Source organism: Microcaecilia unicolor, chromosome 2, assembly GCF_901765095.1.
Source record: "Microcaecilia unicolor chromosome 2, aMicUni1.1, whole genome shotgun sequence".
Lineage (NCBI taxonomy): Eukaryota > Metazoa > Chordata > Amphibia > Gymnophiona > Siphonopidae > Microcaecilia > Microcaecilia unicolor.
Genome location: NC_044032.1, coordinates 446,975,822 through 446,996,178, shown reverse-complemented (window position 1 = coordinate 446,996,178; position 20,357 = coordinate 446,975,822). Strand labels below are relative to the sequence as shown.

Below are 20,357 nucleotides of genomic sequence, written 5' to 3'. Positions count from 1 at the left end.
TATATTTTACTCCATACTTTGATCTTCTCATGCTTGGACTTTCTGATTTACATTGCCTCATTTATCATTTTCCTTGCTATTCCCAAACTAAATCCTTGTTCTCATTACACTCGGTTCAAGTTCTTGATCATAAACCTGCTCCTAACCTTTCCCTACAATTATGCATGGGATATGCTCTACCGCTTCTTCTACCCCCATCCCATATACTGTACTGATATTGTGTTCTACACCACTGAATATTAGGTATTCCCTTCTTTCCTGGGCTTCCTTTCACTTTCTTGTGTTCTTACTTCTCTCTCTCTTTCATTTATCATTTATCTCTCTCTCAGGAGTAAACATTCTCTACCCATCATATCTAAGACACTACCTCCATTCCTATCTTTCTTTCTAAATTAAAGGCACCTAATTCCTTACTGTGACCTGATTATGTTTATTCTTCTGGTTTCTTTGAGCCATCATTTTGATTACTATATTTTTAATTGTTGTAATATGCCCTAGTCAGGACGTGATGTAAAATCTAAAAGCTTATGTAACTGGAACAAGATAAAATGAGAGGCTTACAGTAATATGAATCTGCAAGTGATGTGTTAAACCAAAGTAATTTGCCTGTGTGATTCACAACTGCAATCTGTTTCTTTTGGCAAAATTCTAGAACAGTCCATACATGGTTTCACATGAACCTGTGACACGATTGGTGCCTAGCAGAGACCAAAGACTATGGCAGCAGGAACTTCAAGAAGTTTTATCTTTCTCCAGACTCACGCCACCGTTACCCGCCCCTCTAACAGTGCAGGCTAATCACTTGTCTTCCCCACAGCGTACTCAGTGTAGTCTTGTGAACCAACAAACCAGATTAAATACTGGCCCTCTATTGCCACAGGAGTCAAAGCAACGACAGCAACAGGAGCAGCTGGTTCAGCTGGCAAAGCGAAAATCAATTGCTGAAGAAGAGGAGCTTCCTCTGAATCTGTGTTCTAAACAACAAACCTCTGAGCTGCTCAGTAAACCGGATTTCAAATTTGATTCCTCCTCTTCCCCAAAGTGTACAATCCCCAAGTTTCTGAACCAGGTTTCCCCACTTTACCCCACTCATCTTGTCAAGAAGGTGGAAAATCAAGTTATTTCACCAGGAAACGGTGCCCAAGGAAGTTTGCTTCTACCAGTCACAGGAAATCACACACAACACAATGCTCAGTTTCTCATGAAGCTCAAAGGGAAAGATATCTCTGAAGCTAGAAGGCAAATCTCATTGAATCTTAATAGCAGTCATCATTCTAAGAAAATTCCATATGTTAAAAGGTCAAGACATTATAGCATCTCAGGAGACAACAGCTGAAGTAGATTTTCTAGGGTTACATCTCAGACATGGAACCAACATGAAGGCGCCTCACCCGCCTTCATTTCACAAGACTTATACACTTTCCTGCAACATAGACCCCATTATAGAGCTACTCAGCTGCTTGACAGAATTGTAAATCATAAAACAGAGCACTCATATAAAAAAAAACAAAATCAAGTGGGTTATAAAAAGTGCCTTCAGATCTCAGTTTACATCCATATACTGAGCAAAATCAAGTTAAGAGTTTTGAAAGTGGAAAAGTCAAAACCAGTAAACAAGAGCTCCAGCTAATCTCAGTCAAAGTAAGACCAAAGTCTGTCTTTGCTTTTGCAAGATTACCAACCTTTGAGAAACTTGCTCTTCACAAAGGGCCTGGAGATCCTGCCAGCAGCATGGGAGTATCATCTGTGACTTTTGATAGCTGTCCTGATGATATGCTCTATAGACTTCACAAAAACATCAACAGCAGTGGAAAACCTGAAGTGTAATCACCTAGAATATCTCCAATCATGGTACAACCAGTCATCTAAACTTATTTGTGACAACAGAGACTTTGAAAACAAGCTCCATCAGATAAATGAAATTAAGTATCAGAACCAAGTATATCCAGCAATGGGATCCTGTTCATGGGACGAGAGCCATCCAGGTGGACTATTATAGATTGTCAATCTTCCCTGTGAAAGCATCAAGTCTAGGCTGGGGTGTTATAGCATGAAGCTGCTCCAGAAATATATTTCCAAAGAATCTCATACTATACATCTATAACCAGGGACTCGCTTTGGAGAATAAACGCTAACGTCTTATTCACCAAAGAGCCCTTTCAGTAGGGAGAGTCCTCGCTGGGTTCCAAGAAGTCATGAGCATCTCTTCTGTGTTTCCTCTGCCTTAGAATCAGTCAATGAAGTTCACTCTCATGTATGTTGACTCCAATGCAACTTCAGCATGATATGCACAAAGAACTGGAATATGCAGCTCAAGATTTGTTTATTATTTTCATGCATAGAGTCTAATGATTTTTTGTGATACTTGTAAAATTATTTACATTTGTCTTAAGACAGTCCACTTGTGTTATATCAAGTACCTGCTGGTACCAGGAACCCTGGAAGACTCTTTAGCGTTGTCATATAGAATAATTAATAATGATTTAGAATTGGCATAATATCCAAAGTGACCAATGGATGCTCAATATACATGTAGCTCCCTGGTTTTTAGCCCCTCACCATACAGCTGACTCTGTGGGGAGACCAGAGTTATATACTTCAAAGGAGGCAGCTCTTTTCTTGCCAGAGCCATAACACCTGATATAGTGTTCATGGGATGGGATCACCAATTGATTATCAGAGGCATCTTAAGGAACTGATTTATTAAAGTGTCTGTGCCCACAGGCACAAAATAAGGAAAAAATATCTTTGTAATAAATCTATATATATATATAAAGCAGCCACCAAGCCCGGCATGCGGACTCTACCCACCGTTGCTGCCGAGGTTTTTGTTTAGTTTGAAGCGATTCAGTTCATGGGGGCACTCAAGGGATGGGGAGCAATACATCCATCCATTAAATGAATAGCCTGCAGGTTGGAAAGTCCGTTCTTGCTGTTGCTAAGTGACAAACTGCTTGGGACAGTGTGAGAGCTGAGAGACTGGTGGGGAGAAACACGGACAGCAGCTGAGCAGTTGTCCTTCTCTCATTCTCTAATACCCTCTTCCTTAACAATTTCAGTACAAGGGGGATTCAGAGACTGCTGGGACCTAGGATAGAAAGTATTGGGTTCAGACTTGGAAAAGTAAGTGTGTGTATGGGCGGGAAACTGAATTTCAATATGCTGTTGAAAAGAAGGCTGTGTTTTGACAGGAAAACAGTGAAAGCCAAACGGCAGGCACTTTCTGGATTGAAAGAAACAACTAATTAAGAAAATCAACCTAAACAAATTGATTGGAAAATATAAAGTTAGTGCTAGGTAGGGATCCAGTCTCCACATTTTCTGATTTAAGGGAGTATGAAACTCAATGTCAATGACATCCTTTCTCACACACCCCTCAGCAAAACACCCCAGTCACACTCAGTCATTCTCACACAACCCCACTCATACCCATTCTAATGAGGCACTCAGCAAAATACCCCACTCACACACGTTCTCAAACACCCCTCAGCAAAACAACCTCAGAATAGCCCACCCCCACTCACATTGGTCTGACCCAGTATGGCTACTCTTATGTTCTTATGATGCTAGGGTCCACTTTAGGAGTCAGCACTCAATAAAAAGATCTAGGTGTCATTGTAGACAATACGCTGAAAACTTCTGCCCAGGGTGCGGCAGCGGCCAAAAAGCCAACAGGATGCTAGGAACTATTAGGAAAGGGATGCAAAATAAGACCAAAAATATTATAATGCCTCTGTATCACTCCATGGTGTGACCTCACCTTGACTATTGTGCTCAATTCTGGTCGCCGTATCTCAAAAAAGATATAGCGGAATTAGAAAAGGTTCAAAGAAGAGAGACCAAAATGATAAAGGGGATGAAACGCCTCCCATATGAGGAAAGGCTAAAGAGGTTAAAGCTGTTCAGCTTTGAAAAGAGATAGCTGAGGGGGGACATGATTGAGGTCTATAAAATCCTGAATGGTGTAGAACAGTTAAAAGTGAATTAATATTTCACTCTTTCAAAAAGTACAAAGACTAGGGGACACTCAATGAAATTACATGGAAATATTTTTTCATGCAAAGAATATCTAAGCTCTGGAACTCGCTGCTGAAGGATGAGGTAATGGCAGCTAACGTATCTGGGTTTAAAAAAGGTTTAGAGAGGTTCCTGAAGGAAAAGTCCATATTCTGCTATTCAGATAGACAAGGGGGAAGCCACTGATTGCCCTGGGACTGGTAGCATGGAATGTTGCTACTAATTGGGTTTCTATCAAGTACTTGTGCTCTGGATTGGGCACTGTTGGAAGCAGGATACCGGACTAGATGGACCATTGATCTGACCCAGTATGGCTATTCTCACACAACCCAGAGTAGCACACCTCCACACACACGCACCCCTCAGCAGTACACCCCCACTCACATTCATCTGTTCTCACACACCCCTCTGCAAAACACTCACCTGTTCTCACACACCCCTTATCAAAATACCCCCACTCACACACCTCTCAGCAGAAAACCCCACTCAAACTCTATTCACCAGTACACACCCATTCACACTCACCCCTCAGCAGTACACCCCCTCTCACACATTCTCACTCGCCTCAATACCACACCCCCATTCACACTCAAACATTCTCACACCTCCCCTCAACAGTACTCACTCTCATTCATCCATTCTAACATACCCATTCACACTCACTCTCAGCATTACACCCTCACTCAGCCATTTTCACACATCCCTCAGCACTGTCAATGTTTAAGGCTCACTTAATGTAGAATATATTTAATTAGACCATAGCTTTTGGGCCAATCATGGATCCAGATACTAAATAGTTTGTTTTCTATCCAGAGCGGTTGAAATTACAGTGGAAAATGAAATACGGCATGCAAATCAGTGAAAAAGGCACACTAAGCTAAGACTTGATGAAATGCCAGTTGAAAATCAAAGGCAACTTGTGCACTAAAGGGAAAGGCAAGCTCAAGGAGTAATGAAAACCAACAAGAAAATTAAATATGACATCAGTACCAAAGACAAACACAAGCTGCTATCAGAGCCCAAGAGACTGGACAGTGAAATGCTCAATGTTTAAAAAGTAATCATAAAAGAGAAGCCACTAGCCTATTAATGAAGTCCAGTTTACAAGGGGCAGCTTTTTATTACAACTCAATGAACGAATAGGAAGAGTCTCCTCAATTGAGCATTGGCAAAATGAACATTGTCTGCAAATCATGTGCACTAAAATTTAAGGCAGAATCCCCTGGTATGCGTTGCACAGGAGGTAAAGTAAGTCTCCTTTTACTAAATGCTCCTCCAGAACCACTGAAATCCTTATCCAATGACTGTACACCAGCTGCAATGCATTTTCTGGAAAACATTAGAAAATACAACTCATGTTTTCAAATAACCTACTTTCAAGTGCTTCTGGAGTTAAGAGAAGGAAAAATAAAATGTGATGTTGATAGACAAATAACTTGAACTCCAGATTTATGCAACATTGTACAAGAAATTAATAGTGTAAAGGAAACTACCTGCCAAAACTAAAGAGTATTTGGCCATTGACACAATGCAAGATACTAATGACATTGTAAATTATCCGGTTGAATTTCTAAATTCACTACATCCACCAGGAATGCCACATTAATTACACTTAAAAATTGGTTTGCCAATCATACTGCTACAAAATCTAAATGCTCCAAAGCTATGTAATGGCACACGTTTAGCTCTTAAAACTCTAATGCTACACGTTATTGAAGCTACAATCTTAGCATGTTGATGGAAAAATAGTTTCCTTAAACAGCAGAACAGATCATGAATACCAGTTGGTAGCTATAGAATTTTGTTTATTTATATCTGCTTTATACAATGCAATGCTGGTAGGAGCCTTTATCAGTGAAGATTTCACTTGTAGTTTATCATCTTTTTTTGTGATGTTATTTTTTTCTAGGGGGCTATTTTGTGGGAGGGGCCATTTTGTCAAGGGCTATTTTGTTAGGGGCTGATTTGTCAAGGGCTATTTTGCTATGTGCTGTCAGGTTACCACCAGGTTAGCACAGGAGCCCTTACCACCACTTCAGTGGGTGGCAGTAAGTGCTCCCCCTCAAAATGGCCACGTGGCAAGTGCTTCACATGCTGTGCGGCCATTTCTTTTAAAAAAAAAAAAGTCTTTTACCTGCTGCAGTAAAAGGGGGATCTCGACACACATCAAAAACACGTGCGGATGCCAGCGCAGGCCCACCTTTGCCACAGCTTAGTAAAAGGACCCCTTAATTAGATTATAAAGGCACAAATCAAACATCCCTCTGGTTGAGTTAAAGAGACATTATTGGAAAAATGTTTATTCCTTTGAATTTCATGTCTACAGCAAGGATACAAGTAAAAGGAAGGTGTGTTGTGGATAATCTCTGCATATACTGCAGAGGCATACATAACAAACATATAGCAGACTTTAAAACATTCTCACTATTGTTTTCTTAGTAAAAGGAGAGAGAGAAGATAAATTGTCATTTACCTTCTTTAGAACAAAAATTCCACTAGGCCGAGAGCTCTGTAGACCCACCTACCAGTTGTTTGTTTGTCCTTGTTCTAATACAGCAGGTTTTAGGGTCTGTGTCACATTCAGTTTGAATTCTTTCAGTTCATGGACAACTAGCATCACAATTCAAGTCATGTAAATTAACAGCATTCCTCTAGAAACAGCTTCCGAGAAATGAGATAAATCTTTTCTCCACTTCTCTGTTTACCCACAGTTCATGCTGTGGAGGTACTTAAAGGCTGATGTACGAGATTTTCATAAACTCCGCTTGTTCCTTGCTGTAGAATTTAAGGAAATTGCCAGTTCTTATAATTAAATAACCCTTCAAATTACCTAATTAAAAATTCAAAAAGGTCCAAAGAAAGAAAGGACTTTTCACTCCAGTGAACCTAATCAGGTCTCCCATATGGGGTCAATAGTTTTTAGGGGTTTTTTCTCTTTTTTTTTTTTTTTCAGTAACAAGAACCTTTGCTTTGATCCCTTAAGAGTCTCAAACACAAAATCGTGTATAGCATTCAAGTAACATAAGCTCTCACTTCTATTATTAATAGCTATCTGGGGAGGTCTTTTACAAAAAGGGTCCTATTTATCAATCTCAATATTGAGCACAAATACATCAATTTTCCAAACCCAGAACACAAAGATCTTCCTGCATATAGCCACTGATATAGATTTGTCCCTTCAATGTATTATGAGATCAAATGCTGGGTAATGTATCAGGGAAAAGAAATACCATAGTGTCAAATATTCAAAATCATGTTTCTACGAATCTTGTGTAACCCCTTTTTCCCCCCCCCCTAAAACTTTGCTGAAATGCACTAATGCCTAAAGGATCCTTATAGGGAAACACAAAATGGGAATCAATTCCACTATTTATTTATTTATTTATTTATTACATTTGTACCCCGCTCTTTCCCACATACAGCAGGTCCAGTGCGGCTTACATAGTAAAAGAAAGCATCTTACATGGTAAAGAATACAGTAAAAACAAGGAAATGTAGGAACAGTATTATAAATTGTGATGATCATAACTACTTGCATTATGAAAGGCATTACAAAGGACATGTGAAAAGAACGTAATGAACTAGAATAGGGAAGGTAGACAAGCATATGATAGGTGAAAGGGAAGGAGAATGGGAGGGAAATGGTAAAGGATGGAGGGAAGAAGATGAGGGATTGAGTATAACATTGGGGTCAGAGTAAGCGTCGACGTCTTAGCAGGAGTATCGTAGTCCAACTATGTACAGTATATAATACAACACTACAATTAGTGCTCATGTAAACTGTGGGCCCTGAAAGTGGGATCCCATACTTGCCCAATTTCTCATAATTAATCTGCTGAGTGGAGCCTCAAAAATATTGGGCAAATAGTTCCCTGCCTTCTGGGAAACTGTTCCTGACCCCCAAATCTTAGGGTTCAGTCCCGATTCTCTTTCCCCACTTTGAGAACCAGTCAGAATGAGCCTCCTTTTGCCCACTCTGCCAGATTCTGACCCACAGAATCTGTCATCTGGCTCACTAGGCTACTCAGATGCCCTCTACTGGACAACCTGTGCCCTAAGCAATCTTGATTAGCCACTCTGCAAATATAAATACATATCCAATCAATAAAGAATAACATTTTGTTCCCTCATATAATTTGTGTTTCCCACAAATGTCCTTTTTAACTCAGGAAATAAAAGTCCCATATATAGATTCTCTCATGCAATATTCACCAATACAGAGAGTAATTCCAAAGGCTCACAATTACTCACTAATATAACAACAGTCACTATAATTATATAAAATATTCTTGTTTTAACAACTATTCACAATGTATATGTTCTTTTCAAGATAACAGATCTTCAGAGGCAAGCCTCCACTTAAGCTTTAGGCTTTGAAAAGATGGAAGTAGGTGTATCACCTTTTATCTTAATCAGTTTGTGTTATTTTCTCAGTGTGCTTAAATTTTTCTTATTTTCCTTATTTCATATAAACAAAATCATTTAAATTTCTTTAGCCAGCAAATATGTTATATCTTGTGCACTATTGCTTTTAACCAGTACAGAGAGTTCACAGACTGTTGCTAGCGGAAAATAAAGAACTATGTTAATGCCTGACAATTCACCACTAGAGACATTTCGATTCCAGGGACATGCAGCTAAATGAAGGGAGAAAAGAAACGGAGAAATGGACAAACACACACAAAAAATCCTACAATTCAACTGACCATTTCCTGTGGCAATTCATTTTAGTTCTTTGAAACATATCTACAAGCCAAAAAGGCAGTAAAGATAGTTTTCCTCACACACTGGGGCACCACATTGTGGAAAGTACATAACTTTTGAGAAAATAAAATTAATTGTACCACACGGGATCAGTAAAACTAGTCTTTTTATTAGAGCTGAATAATATATCTTATTGCAGTAAGGAGAGAAGACTGGAAGTCTCTCTCCTTCCAAGTCTCCCTGAAGTACGATAATCCAAATACGTCCATTTATACCCTTAACCACATATGAGGTAACTAATCCATCTGCATGGAATTCCATAGCATCAGCAAGACATACTTTTTGTTAGAAGGTTGACCTTAATCTAAGCAAATATGAAGCATAAGGGCCATAGTACAATGGCGAAACCTGTTACATGGCATTTCTCAACTACTTTTAATAATAGACTAACATTTATAAACACACTAATAAAGAAGGCCAGTTTCTCAGAGCAATGAAACAGGCACTAGCTTGTTTTGGAGGGGGGGGGGGGTGACTCACATACGGAGAGCAGGAGCATGGCCATCCAAATGGATTTCTTCTGTCAGCGCTGTTCGTGTTGTCGGTGCTGCAGTGTAAGTGAGCGGTTATGTGTTCATTGCTGCTGGCGCTCCGTTTCGTCCAGTGTCAGTGCTCGGCCCTCGTCGTCATCACGTAGTGATGCGAGGGCGAGGCACACGCTGTTGGGGAAAGCGGCTATCTCGATGCTTCAACTTCCAGTGGGGAAAGCTGATCTTGACGCTTCAACTTCCGGTGGTGGCTTCATTTAGAACGTTGGGGTTGTGAATTATATAGATAGATATGCTTTACTATTCCAAAAGAAGACATCTATCACAAATACTGGTCAGTTTCAGACTTTCTGTAACCTCTCTTATCTGGAGGTCTTTGTTTGTCATTGTAGATAAAGAGGTCTGTAGTAAACATTTCAGTTAGTATTTACTGGCCTTCTAGGGTCAGCTAAGCCAGCGTTTGCCAATAACTCTCTTAAGACAATTTCTTGCATTTCTTTTAAAGACATAAGGTTAAATCTAACTTTCTCAGTTCCACAGTTGACTCCAGCCCCACCAAATAAATAACTTATGTGCCTCTTCTCCCACCTTCCAGGCAGTGTCTAGATGCACCCTAAAAAGGGGGCTTAAAACTGAATGAACATATATTACCAGAATGGTCTGTTAACCATATACTTTTTGTCTTTCCAAACAATTGCTAACTCTGTCAAACAAGTCTTGTCTCATTGTTGTATCCTTCAACAGTTTATTTTGTTACATTTGTACCCCGCGCTTTCCCACTCATGGCAGGCTCAATGCGGCTTACAGGTACTTATTTGTACCTGGGGCAATGGAGGGTTAAGCGACTTGCCCAGAGTCACAAGGAGCTGCCTGTGCCTGAAGTGGGAATCGAATTCAGTTCCCCAGGACCAGTTCCACTGATGACAAAACTCTGGTTAATAGCAAAACAAAAAGTACCAGGAGCCTTCAAAAAAAGGGGGTAAAAACTTTAATCAAATGTTGGATGAAACAATCCTAGAATGGACCTGACATGGTGTGTGTTTCGGCGCACAGCGCCTGCCTCAGGGGGTCACGAAGTGTAGCACAATGCGTACGGCTGTAGGCTGGAAGCAATATGCTGCGCCACCATGCTATCCAGTCAGGGTGCACAGAGATCTGCTTGCCTTTGTACAATATCAAGCACAGCGATACTCTCACAAACCAACTTTTTCTGGTCACGAGATCAGTGAAAGGTGTCAGGTCTATTCTAGGATTGTTTCATCCAAGATTTGATTAAAGATTTTACCCCCTTTTTTTTGAAGGCTCCTGGTACTTTTTGTTTTGCTGTTTGGACTTTTGTTTGTACTTTGCTCCCTCTCTTTGCTACACTGAAAACTCTGGTTAATGACATTTGTGTGGCCTTTTTCTGTGTATACTTTCCATGGTTTTGTAGGCCACATAAAATTCAATGGCAGGCTACAGGTTGCCCACCCCTGACCTAAGGTATTAGGTATCCTCAGGCCAGTGCTGATATAGAGGCATAATGACACTTCTCCATTCCTTTTCAAATAATCCCAACATTATATATTTTTTCTTTTGGTAGCTGCAGAATTGCAGCCATGTATTCACTGTGACTTTGATGGTGTGGAGTGCTTTTTTTTTAATAACCTATCATATCTGGCATTAGTTGCTAGTTCATTGATTTACAGAAACATTTTTGTAAAAATACTGTGATAGATCAGTATTCTTGTTATTGCATCTAATGTAGTTTTCATGTTTTTTCTACAATTTTTTTGTTGTTGTGGATTACAACTGATGTCTACATACCACTGTCAATGAGCCTCCCACACAAAGTTCAGCATTAACTTTAAGAAATGTTAAGTGTGTTTGTAAGAGTGTATTTTGGTGTGAGGTACCACCAGGATCTGGCACTGCATGGCAGTAGCCTTGAATGACCTTAATCCCAACTCTGTCCTTGATCGTTCCTGGTTAAGATGCCAAACTGACAAAGAAAACAGGTTTTAGTTCATTGTAGATAAGACTAAAATCTTATCAGCCAGAGAAAAAAAATCTGGTAAAATTATCAGTGACAGTCTAACCTCCATGTCCAAAATGTGGTTCATCCATCCCTGAATAGCAAGGAAACTGTACCATGCAAAACTTAAGATGGTACTCCATGCCTCCTCTGACATCTCTGAGATGAGTGATATGAGCAATGGATCAGACTCCACTTAAATGTATGAGAAAAACACTGCAAGCAATGAATGCCAACTGGAAGTGTCAGAGAGGTCTAAAAGATCATGCCATTTCTCCATGTATATCCACCAGCTCCTCATCCGTGATAACTAGATATTCTGCAGGTAGTGTCAAGCAATGATCGTCCCAAATTGCAGCAAATTCGAAAATGTGTAACATAGGCAGAAGGGGGAGGGTTATTGGGGGCCAAGGCCTGACCAATAGTTTGCCCAACCCAGCATCAACAACTAGAAAGAATGCTAGGCTGCAGGGCCAGAGATTGTTTTTTTTTGGCTCCTCCACCCAAAAAGGTGTTCCATCAGTCATATGTGTAAAAGTCTTACAATATCAGAGTGAAATATTTTAAAAATAGTCCACATATAATTAGTACAAAATAGTTCATATTTTAATCAACACAAACGTAATACAAACACACTTCTCTTATAATGCAAATACATTTGAGTTTAAGAAGAAAGGTAGGTTGCAGGAAAAATGAGGTACTGGGGGAGGCACTTGATCAGTTACAAAGGGTATATGCAATTGAGTCTTTGAAAGAGATACTCATTTTCCCAAAACAGCTGCTAAGTTAGTATGGGTTGTGTTATGGCAATGTTTGGAACCGTAGCTAATTCCAACTCTATGGCAAAGGGTATGAAGACTTATGCAAATAAAAATAGGACTAAAAACTGCCTCTTAACCCAATTATCCACAAGAGAAGGTAAAGTTGAACAGACTCCACTCTTCCTTGCCGTGAGTTGTAACACATACTGAAAACACCTGGGAAAGTGCTGTAATTTTTCAACCTCATGAGCTCAGAAATAAAAGCCTGTTCAACATGTTCTGACAAAAGGAGGAAGAGGGAGACAAAGTCCTCACGGAACAGCAAGCATCAAACAAAAAAAGTGAGGCGAATACCAGGAGGATATCCAATATGCAAAGCAGTGGCGTAGCCACAAGTGGGCCGGGGCCCATCCACTTAGGGCTCAGGCCCACCCAACAGTAGCACATGTTTAGCAGTAGCTGATGGGGATTCCAAGCTCTACCAGCTGAAGACTTCCTCCTGATGGTAATGAAAATGGTGTGCTCCATGTTACTGGCACCTGTGAATGCTCAGTTTTCAGCACATCCCTGCTGCAGACTGCCAAGGTGGAGAGAAACATTTTCCCACCAGCTTAGATATGTTTTTTTTTTTGGGGGGGGGAGGGGGAGAACACTTGGTGCCCACCCACTTCTTGCCTAGGCCCACCCAAAATCTGCTGTCTGGCTACGCCCCTGACGCAAGGACTTTTATTGTCGCAATCGCATAAAGGGACCTGACACAGCTATGATTCCCTTTATGCGATTGCTACAATATAGGTCCTTGCATATTGGATATCCTCCTGGTATTCGCTTCAGTTTTTTTGTTTGATGCACCATGTTCTCACAGCACTGCACCCTACTGAGAACAGCACCATGACTGGATGAAAACAAGTTTACTCCCCAAATTGATGAATTACATTTTGGAAACTTTGCTTTTAAACATAGTAATATAGCAAAGAAAGATGGCAACGAAAGACAAACATGGCTCATCAAGTGGGTCCGGGAAGGTTGTTACAAAGTTTCAGATCCAAAATATGAAAAATATAAAAGCAAATATTTGGCATTTTACTGTGCACTTGTGGATTTGGGAGCAAAATTCAATTGGTAGTGTCAGCATTTCTTTAAACAGTGTCCAGCACTGGCTAAATTAGACCTGGATATTCAGTGTCAGCCTCTATCCAGGTACCAGCACCGAAATCCAAGCAATTGGCGGTGCCCAGAAATTATCCGGGGACGGATGATACTCCATGCCGCTCCTGGATAGCTAACCAGGCACAGTCAGTCCAAGCATCTTTACTGAGTATCTGTAGTGCCCAGATAACCTCCTGCCCTGGCACAAACCAGATAGTGCTACAGTGGTAAAAACAGATATTTAGCAGGTCCTATCCGGTTAAGTGCTGTTAAATGTCTGCTCTACGGCTGTAGCAGGAGCCTCTCCTGTCCAGTTCCATCATTATAAATATCAACATCTTAGTTTTTACATCTTAGTTGACAATGAACTGAATAAAATCACAGGCTGTTAGATGAAGACTGGCAGTCAGTGAACTGGCTTAAAACACTAGATGGTAAAAAAGACTTGCAGATTTGTTTAATAAAAGTGTTAAAATGTAAAAAAAATGATATACTCCATCCTTTGCGATATCATTTTCTCTTTAAATAAAATGCTCGGCAACTGTGATGTCGTTAAAAAAAATGAAGAAACGCTAGGTGTCCTTTTAAGAGGATCTGTTCCTGCTGCCAGTTGCATCCTGTGCTAACAGCAAGCAATTATCCAAGGTTGTGGCCCCCCATTCCAGTTCAGCTAATGTTTGGTGCTGATGCTCAGCTGTTCAAAGGAATGGTTGTGAAGATGGGAGAGTCTACAACCCATATGGACACTTTTAAGCTATTTAGGATAAGAAAAAGAATGTTCTTTCAAGGTTTAAACAAATAAATAATTAAGGAGAGGAAATAGAAAGGGACCCAGGAAGTCACCTTTCAGGAGAACTACCCTGGTACCTCTCAGAGCTGAAGGACATTGCCATTTCCTCCGTTTTCTTTACTCTCAACCCCATGTGCAGTTACTTATCACTTGCCCTGTCATTATATTAAAATTTTGTAAAGCATCATCAAATTGACATGGCAATGAACAAGGGAAAGAAAATGTAATTCAAGGCATGAGAGACTCATGGAATCCACTGAAAGGAATACCCAGGAGAGGAGAAAGAACTGAGATTGCTCAAATTAAAACAAAACATAAGCATGCCAGCGGCCATTGCTTTCTTAGCCAGTGCCTGTTACAAAATATGGGAGAAATTCTATTGCCTCTGGCTATAAGAGATATGATGTCATCGCTACCACACCTGAAAGCATGTCAGTCTCCCCAAGTACAACTTTATGTCTCAGCCCTTCACTTCCATTGTTTCATTGCTACAATAAAGCAGAGTGGTAACAGGAGTCCACTCTGGACAGCTCCTGTGTGCGGCTTTCCCATAATTCAGAAAATCTTTGATAGGTTCTCTAAGCATATGCAGGTGTTCTCACCTCTTTACAGTCCCCCCTCTCTCTCCTCAGTCTCTATCTTAGCTGTCAGCTTCATATTTGGAGGGGAAGGACAATCTGGATACATTCTCCTGATGTCTATGGAGAAGACCCATTACTGGTAAGCAATTCTGCATTCTGTTGACCAGCAAGAGAGATGCAGATACACTATATGGTGACCACCACCTGAAAATTGCCCTGTTCGAATCTGTGTGGTGTGTGACCCAAGTTAACAGCTGGGGTGGTGGACATATTAATGACTAGCCTTTAAGCAAATAAGTTGCCAAGAGCATGTCCACATATACTGTTAAGACAATTCCAGGCAGTAATGATTGCTAAAAGGGTGGATCGAAGAAGAGATAGCTGCTTTGCCTACTACTGCTATGGGGCTTGAACAAAGATTAATAATAGTGATAATGTGATTGAAAGATCATGAATGCTTATGCAGTCAGAGGGCAGCAGAGTAGTTTGTTGGTAAAAGTATGCAATATAGTTCAATACCCAGTTAGACATGGTTCACAGACACTATCAGGCTTATTTTCAAAAGAGAAGGACGCCCATCTTTCGACACAAATCAGAAGATGGGCGTCCTTCTCACAGTCGCCCAAATCGGCATAATCGAAAGCCAATTTTGGGTGTCCCAAACTGCTTTCCGACCAAAGTTCACGGGGGCATGTCGGAGGCGTAGCGAAGGCGGGACTTGAGCGTGCCTAACACATGGGCGTTGTCGACCCATAATGGGAAAAAAGGGCGTCCCTGACGAGCACTTGGACGACTTTACCTGGTCGTTTTTCTTACGACCAAGCCACAAAAAGGTGCCCGAACTGACCAGATGACCACTGGAGAGAATCGGGGATAACCTTCCCTTACTCCCCCAGTGGTCACTAACCCCCTCCCACCCTCAAAAAACATCTTTCAAAATCTTTTGTGCCAGCCTCAAATGTCATACTCAGGTCCATCGCAGCAGTACGAAGGTCCCTGGAGCAGTTTAGTGGGTGCAGTGCACTTCAGGCAGGCAGACCCAGGCCCATCCCCCCTACCTGTTACACTTGTGGTGGTAAATGGGAGCCCTCCAAAACCCACCAGAAACCCACATCTAGGTGCCCCCTTCACCCGTAAGGGCTATGGTAGTGGTGTACAGTTGTGGGTAGTGGGTTTGGGGGGGGGGGGGCTCAGCACACAAGGTAAGGGAGCTATGTACCTGGGAGCAATTTATGTCCACTGCAGTGCCCCCTAGGGTGCCCGGTTGGTGTCCTGGCATGTCAGGGGGACCAGTGCACTATGAATGCTGGCTCCTCCCATGACCAAAAGGCTTGCATTTGGTCGTTTCTGAGATGGGCGTCCTTGGTTTCCATTATTGCCGAAAATCAGAAACGACCAAGTCTAGGGACAACCATCTCTAAGGACAACGTAAATTTCAGGATTTGGGTGTTCCCGAATGTATTATCGAAACGATAGACATCCATCTTGTTTCGATAATACGGGTTTCCCCACCCTTTCGCCGGGAAGCTTTACAAGGACGTCCTCAGCAAAACTTGGGCGTCCCTTTCGATTATGCCCCTCCACGTATCCGAGTTATTCTTATATTCTGTATATTGTAGAGATAGTATAATAGAGCATGCCTATAGTCCCAATTTGTGTAATGTTTCTTCTGCAGGCCTGGAATGTGGTTTGGGAAAGATAGGATAGTGGACTGAATAAGGTTGAATTCTGACATTACCTTGGGAAACAATTGCAGATGTGTACCACTTTATTTTGGTGGAAAATTGGATACAGGTTGGGTCATGCACTAGTGCCCAGAACTCACCCACATTGCTTGGTGACATAATTATTAGGAACTTGAGGTGCACTTTGCTCAATGATTGGAAGAGAGGTTCTAATAACTTTGGAAAGATGATGTTGAAGTATCAGGAAGGGGCTGGTTTGCGCATAGCAGGTTTCTTGTTCCATAGTTCTCACATGAGTTGTGAAATCATTGGGTGGAGCAAAAATGATAATATGACATCCATATGGACTTGAAAGGCTGTTGTGGCTAAGAAGTTGTAGAGGCATAGAAGTGGCTTTGAGTACTGACTCAGAGAAATGAAAAAAATTAAAGCAAGTGATGGAACCTGTGGAAATTCTTTTGGCGGTTTTCTGTGCACCAGAGTGTGAATAGATTCCATTTAAACTGATAATTAAAAACATAAGAATTGCCATATTTGGTTCATCTAGCCCAGTATCCTATTAACAGTGGGCAGGGCACAACTACCTGGCAGAATCCCAAAAAGTAGCAAGATTCCATGCTACCGATCCCAGGTAGAAGCAGTGGCTTTCCACAGGTCTACCTTAATAACGGTTTACGGACTATCTCCAGCGATTTCGCCAAACTTTTTTTTTTTTAAACACAGTTAAATTCACAGCTTTTACCCACATCCCCTGGCAACAAGTTGCAAAGCTTAACTGTCCACTAGCGTGAAAGTTTTTCCCCAATTTGTCTTAAATATATTACTATTTAATTTTATAGCATGTCCCTTAATTTATGTACTTTCTAAAAGAGTAAACAATCAATTCACGTTTACCCATTCACTCCACTCAGGATTTTGTAGGCCTCTCTATCATATCCCTCCTCAGCTGTCTTTCCAAGTGGAAAGCCCTAACCTCTGTAGTCTTTCCTCATGTGAGAGGACTTCCATCCCCTTAATAATTTTGCTTACCTTTCTCTGTACCTTTTCCAGTTCCACTGTATCTTTTTTGAGTTGCGGCATCCAGAATTACATACAGTGCTCAAGGTGCAATCGCAACATGAGAAACACAGAGGCATTAAGACATTCTTTGTATGATTCTGTATTCCTTTCCTAATAATTTCTAACATTCTCTTTGCTTTTATGGCTGCTACAGCACAATGAGCAGAAAATTTCAAATGTATTGTCTACAATGACAGCTATACCTTCTTTCTGGGTGGTAGTTGCTAATGTGGTACCTAGCATCTTTGTAGCTAAAACTGGGGTCATTCTTCCCAATGTGCATCACTTTGTACTTGCATTAAATTACAACTGCTGTTTGGAGGCCTCGTCTTCCAGTCTCACTAGATCCTCCTGCAATTTCTCACAGTCCCCATGCAATTTAAAATCTTTGGATAATTTTGTTGTCATCTGTAAGATTGATTATCTTACACAACATTTCCATTTTCAGATAATTTATAAATTTGTTAAAAAGTATTGGTATAAGAAAATAGCTTTGTGGCCCTCCATTATTCACCCTCCTCCACTGAATCATATCTTTTTTTCCCTTTTATCTAGTTTCCAGTCAAAAACAGAACACTGCCTCCTATCCCATGGTTTTTATATTTTCCTCAGAAGTCTCTCATGAGGGACTTTGTCAAAAGCTTTCTGAAAATCTAGATACATTGCCTCAACTGTTTCACCTGTGTTTATTTGTGCCTTCAAACAAAAAAACCCAAAACAAAGTAAACTGGTGAGGCAAGACTTCTCTTTCCTAAATCTATGTTGACTCTGTCCTATTAAACCATGTTTGTCTATATGTTCAGTTTATTATATAGCCTTTGGAGTGGAGCAGCAGACTTTGACCCTGGGGAACTGGGTTCGATTCCTACCACAGCTCCTTGTGACTCTAGGCAAGTCACTTAACCCTCCATTGCTCCAGGTATAAATAAGTACCTGTATATACTATGTAAACTGCTTTGAATGTAGTTGGAAAAGTAAACACAGAAAGGCAGTATATTAAGTCCCTTTCCCTTTCTTTATCATTTTGCCTGGCACTGATCACTAGTGAAACCCTTTTTAAAAATTGGCATTATATTAGCCACTTTCTAATTTTCAAGTACGATGGATGATATTCATGATAGTTTAGACATTACTACTAATAGGTCTGCAATTTCATTTTTGAGTTATTTCAATACTCTGGGAAGTATACCATCCAGTGCAGGTGATTTACTGCTCTTTACCTTGTCAGTTTGGCCTATTACATCTTCCAGGTTCACAGAGATTTTTTTTTTTCAGTTCTTCCATATCGTCACTGTTAAATACCATTCCTGGCATAGGCAGTTTCCCTACATCCTCCTCAGTAAAGAATTCATTCAGTCTCTTCCCTATGCCCTTGTCCTCTCTAAGTGTCCCTTTTACTTTATGATAATTTAATGATCTGACCCCTTTATAAGTTTTCTGCTTCTAATGTGCCTGGAAATAAGTTTTACTAAAATTTTTGCCTCTATGGCAACCTTCTTTTCAAATTCTCATTTAGCCTTCCTTATCAATGCTTTGCATCTTAACTTGCCAGTGCTTACACTGCTTTCTGATTTCTTCATTTGGATCCTTAATTTTTTTTTTTTAAAGATGTTCATTGGGCTAGAATATCTTCTTTCACCTCACACTTTAACAATGATGGCTGTAGTTTGGCCTTCCTTCCAATTTTTTCAATATTTGGAACACATCTGGTATGGCCTTCCAAGATGGTATTTTTAAACAACCTCCAAGCCTGATTTCAACTCTTAGGGCCCTCTTTACTAAGTCATGCTGGAGGCGCGTTAGCATTTCTAGTACGCACTAAGCATCAGCTCGCGCTAACCGTGTAGACGCCCCATAATATTCGTAAGGGAGTCTACATGGTGTGTGCTAATTTTTAGCATGCACTAAAAACGTTAGCACACCTTAGAAAACAGGGTCCTTAGCCTTTGCAGCTGCTCCCTTTAGCTTTTTTTTTTTTTAAACCAATTTCCTCTTTTTATCATAGTTACAAAAGTCAAATGCTAATGCAGTTGATTTTCTTAGTGTCTTCACTAGTTATTAACTCACATTTGATCTATGATAGTTATCACCCAAAGGCCCCAACAGTTAATCTCAAACTAGGTCCTTCATGCCACTAAGGATATACCTAAAAATAATCTGTAGGTTTCTGAACAAACTGCTTCATGAATACAATTTGTTTCATCTGTAAACTTTACTTCCGTAGCATTTCCTGACAAACAAGAGAGGCAGGTAGCAGCCAAGGAGTTCAGGTCCAAGCAAAAAAATTGAAAGGAACACCAGTATGGCAGAAACCAGTTTATTGTCAAACCACCTCATTTGTAGAATTCCCGACATGGCCTCATTTTAGCTGATGCCTGCATCAGGCCTAGACAAAGTCAATTTTGTAAGGGCTGCACTGTGCTTCAGGTGGCCTCTCGGACACTGCAATAGACACCTGAGACTGAAAGGATGGTAACACCAACTACTCTGCCCCAGTTAGTGCCAGGAAGCCTTGTTTCAAGTATGTCTTCAGTCCCTTGGATAAAAGTAGCTTTGTCGGTTTCTACCATGAACCTGGTGCCTAGGGGTACTTTGCCTTTGCTTTCCTTAAAGTGCTGCTTTTCATTTCTCTCCATGGTCTGCCTGACACTTGGCAGCCTTAGAGAAACCCGAGAAAGAATTGTACCAGCTTGTCTTACTTCCCACAGCAGAGTAGGAACCATGATTTTTAACTGAAATAGAGTCTGCATCTTTTAATGACCAGACCTAGTGCAGTTGACTGCCTTCGGTCAACCCCGTGGGAGTGTGTGTGTTGAAACAGAGAAGTGTTTTTCCCCAGTAATAATGTACGTTTCGAAGGCCATTAACACTTCCAGACCCTTTTTGCTTAGCCAATGCCAGTATGGGGGAAAGCATCTAGCCAGTTAGTGACTTTGCCTCAGAAATGTTTCCTTCCTATGTTAATTGACTAATTCATGGAGAGGTAGGGAAACCAGGAGTCAGACTTAGAAACTGCTGCTTTTCCTGTTTTTGAAGCCATTACACTTTG

At 40.7% G+C, this 20,357-nt stretch overlaps 1 protein-coding gene across 1 annotated transcript in view; it reads left to right on the top strand.

Annotated features, from left to right (window-relative positions):
* Nucleotides 1-3,577, top strand: part of LOC115461224 (AT-rich interactive domain-containing protein 5A-like) — a 36,331-nt gene extending 32,754 nt beyond the window's left edge. Inside the window, exon 6 of the mRNA XM_030190908.1 lies at nt 653-3,577. Within this exon, the coding sequence (XP_030046768.1) occupies nt 653-1,336 (684 nt within the window). The 3' untranslated portion in view covers nt 1,337-3,577. The remainder of the gene's footprint in view (nt 1-652) is intronic.
* The last annotated feature ends 16,780 nt before the right edge of the window (nt 3,578-20,357 follow it).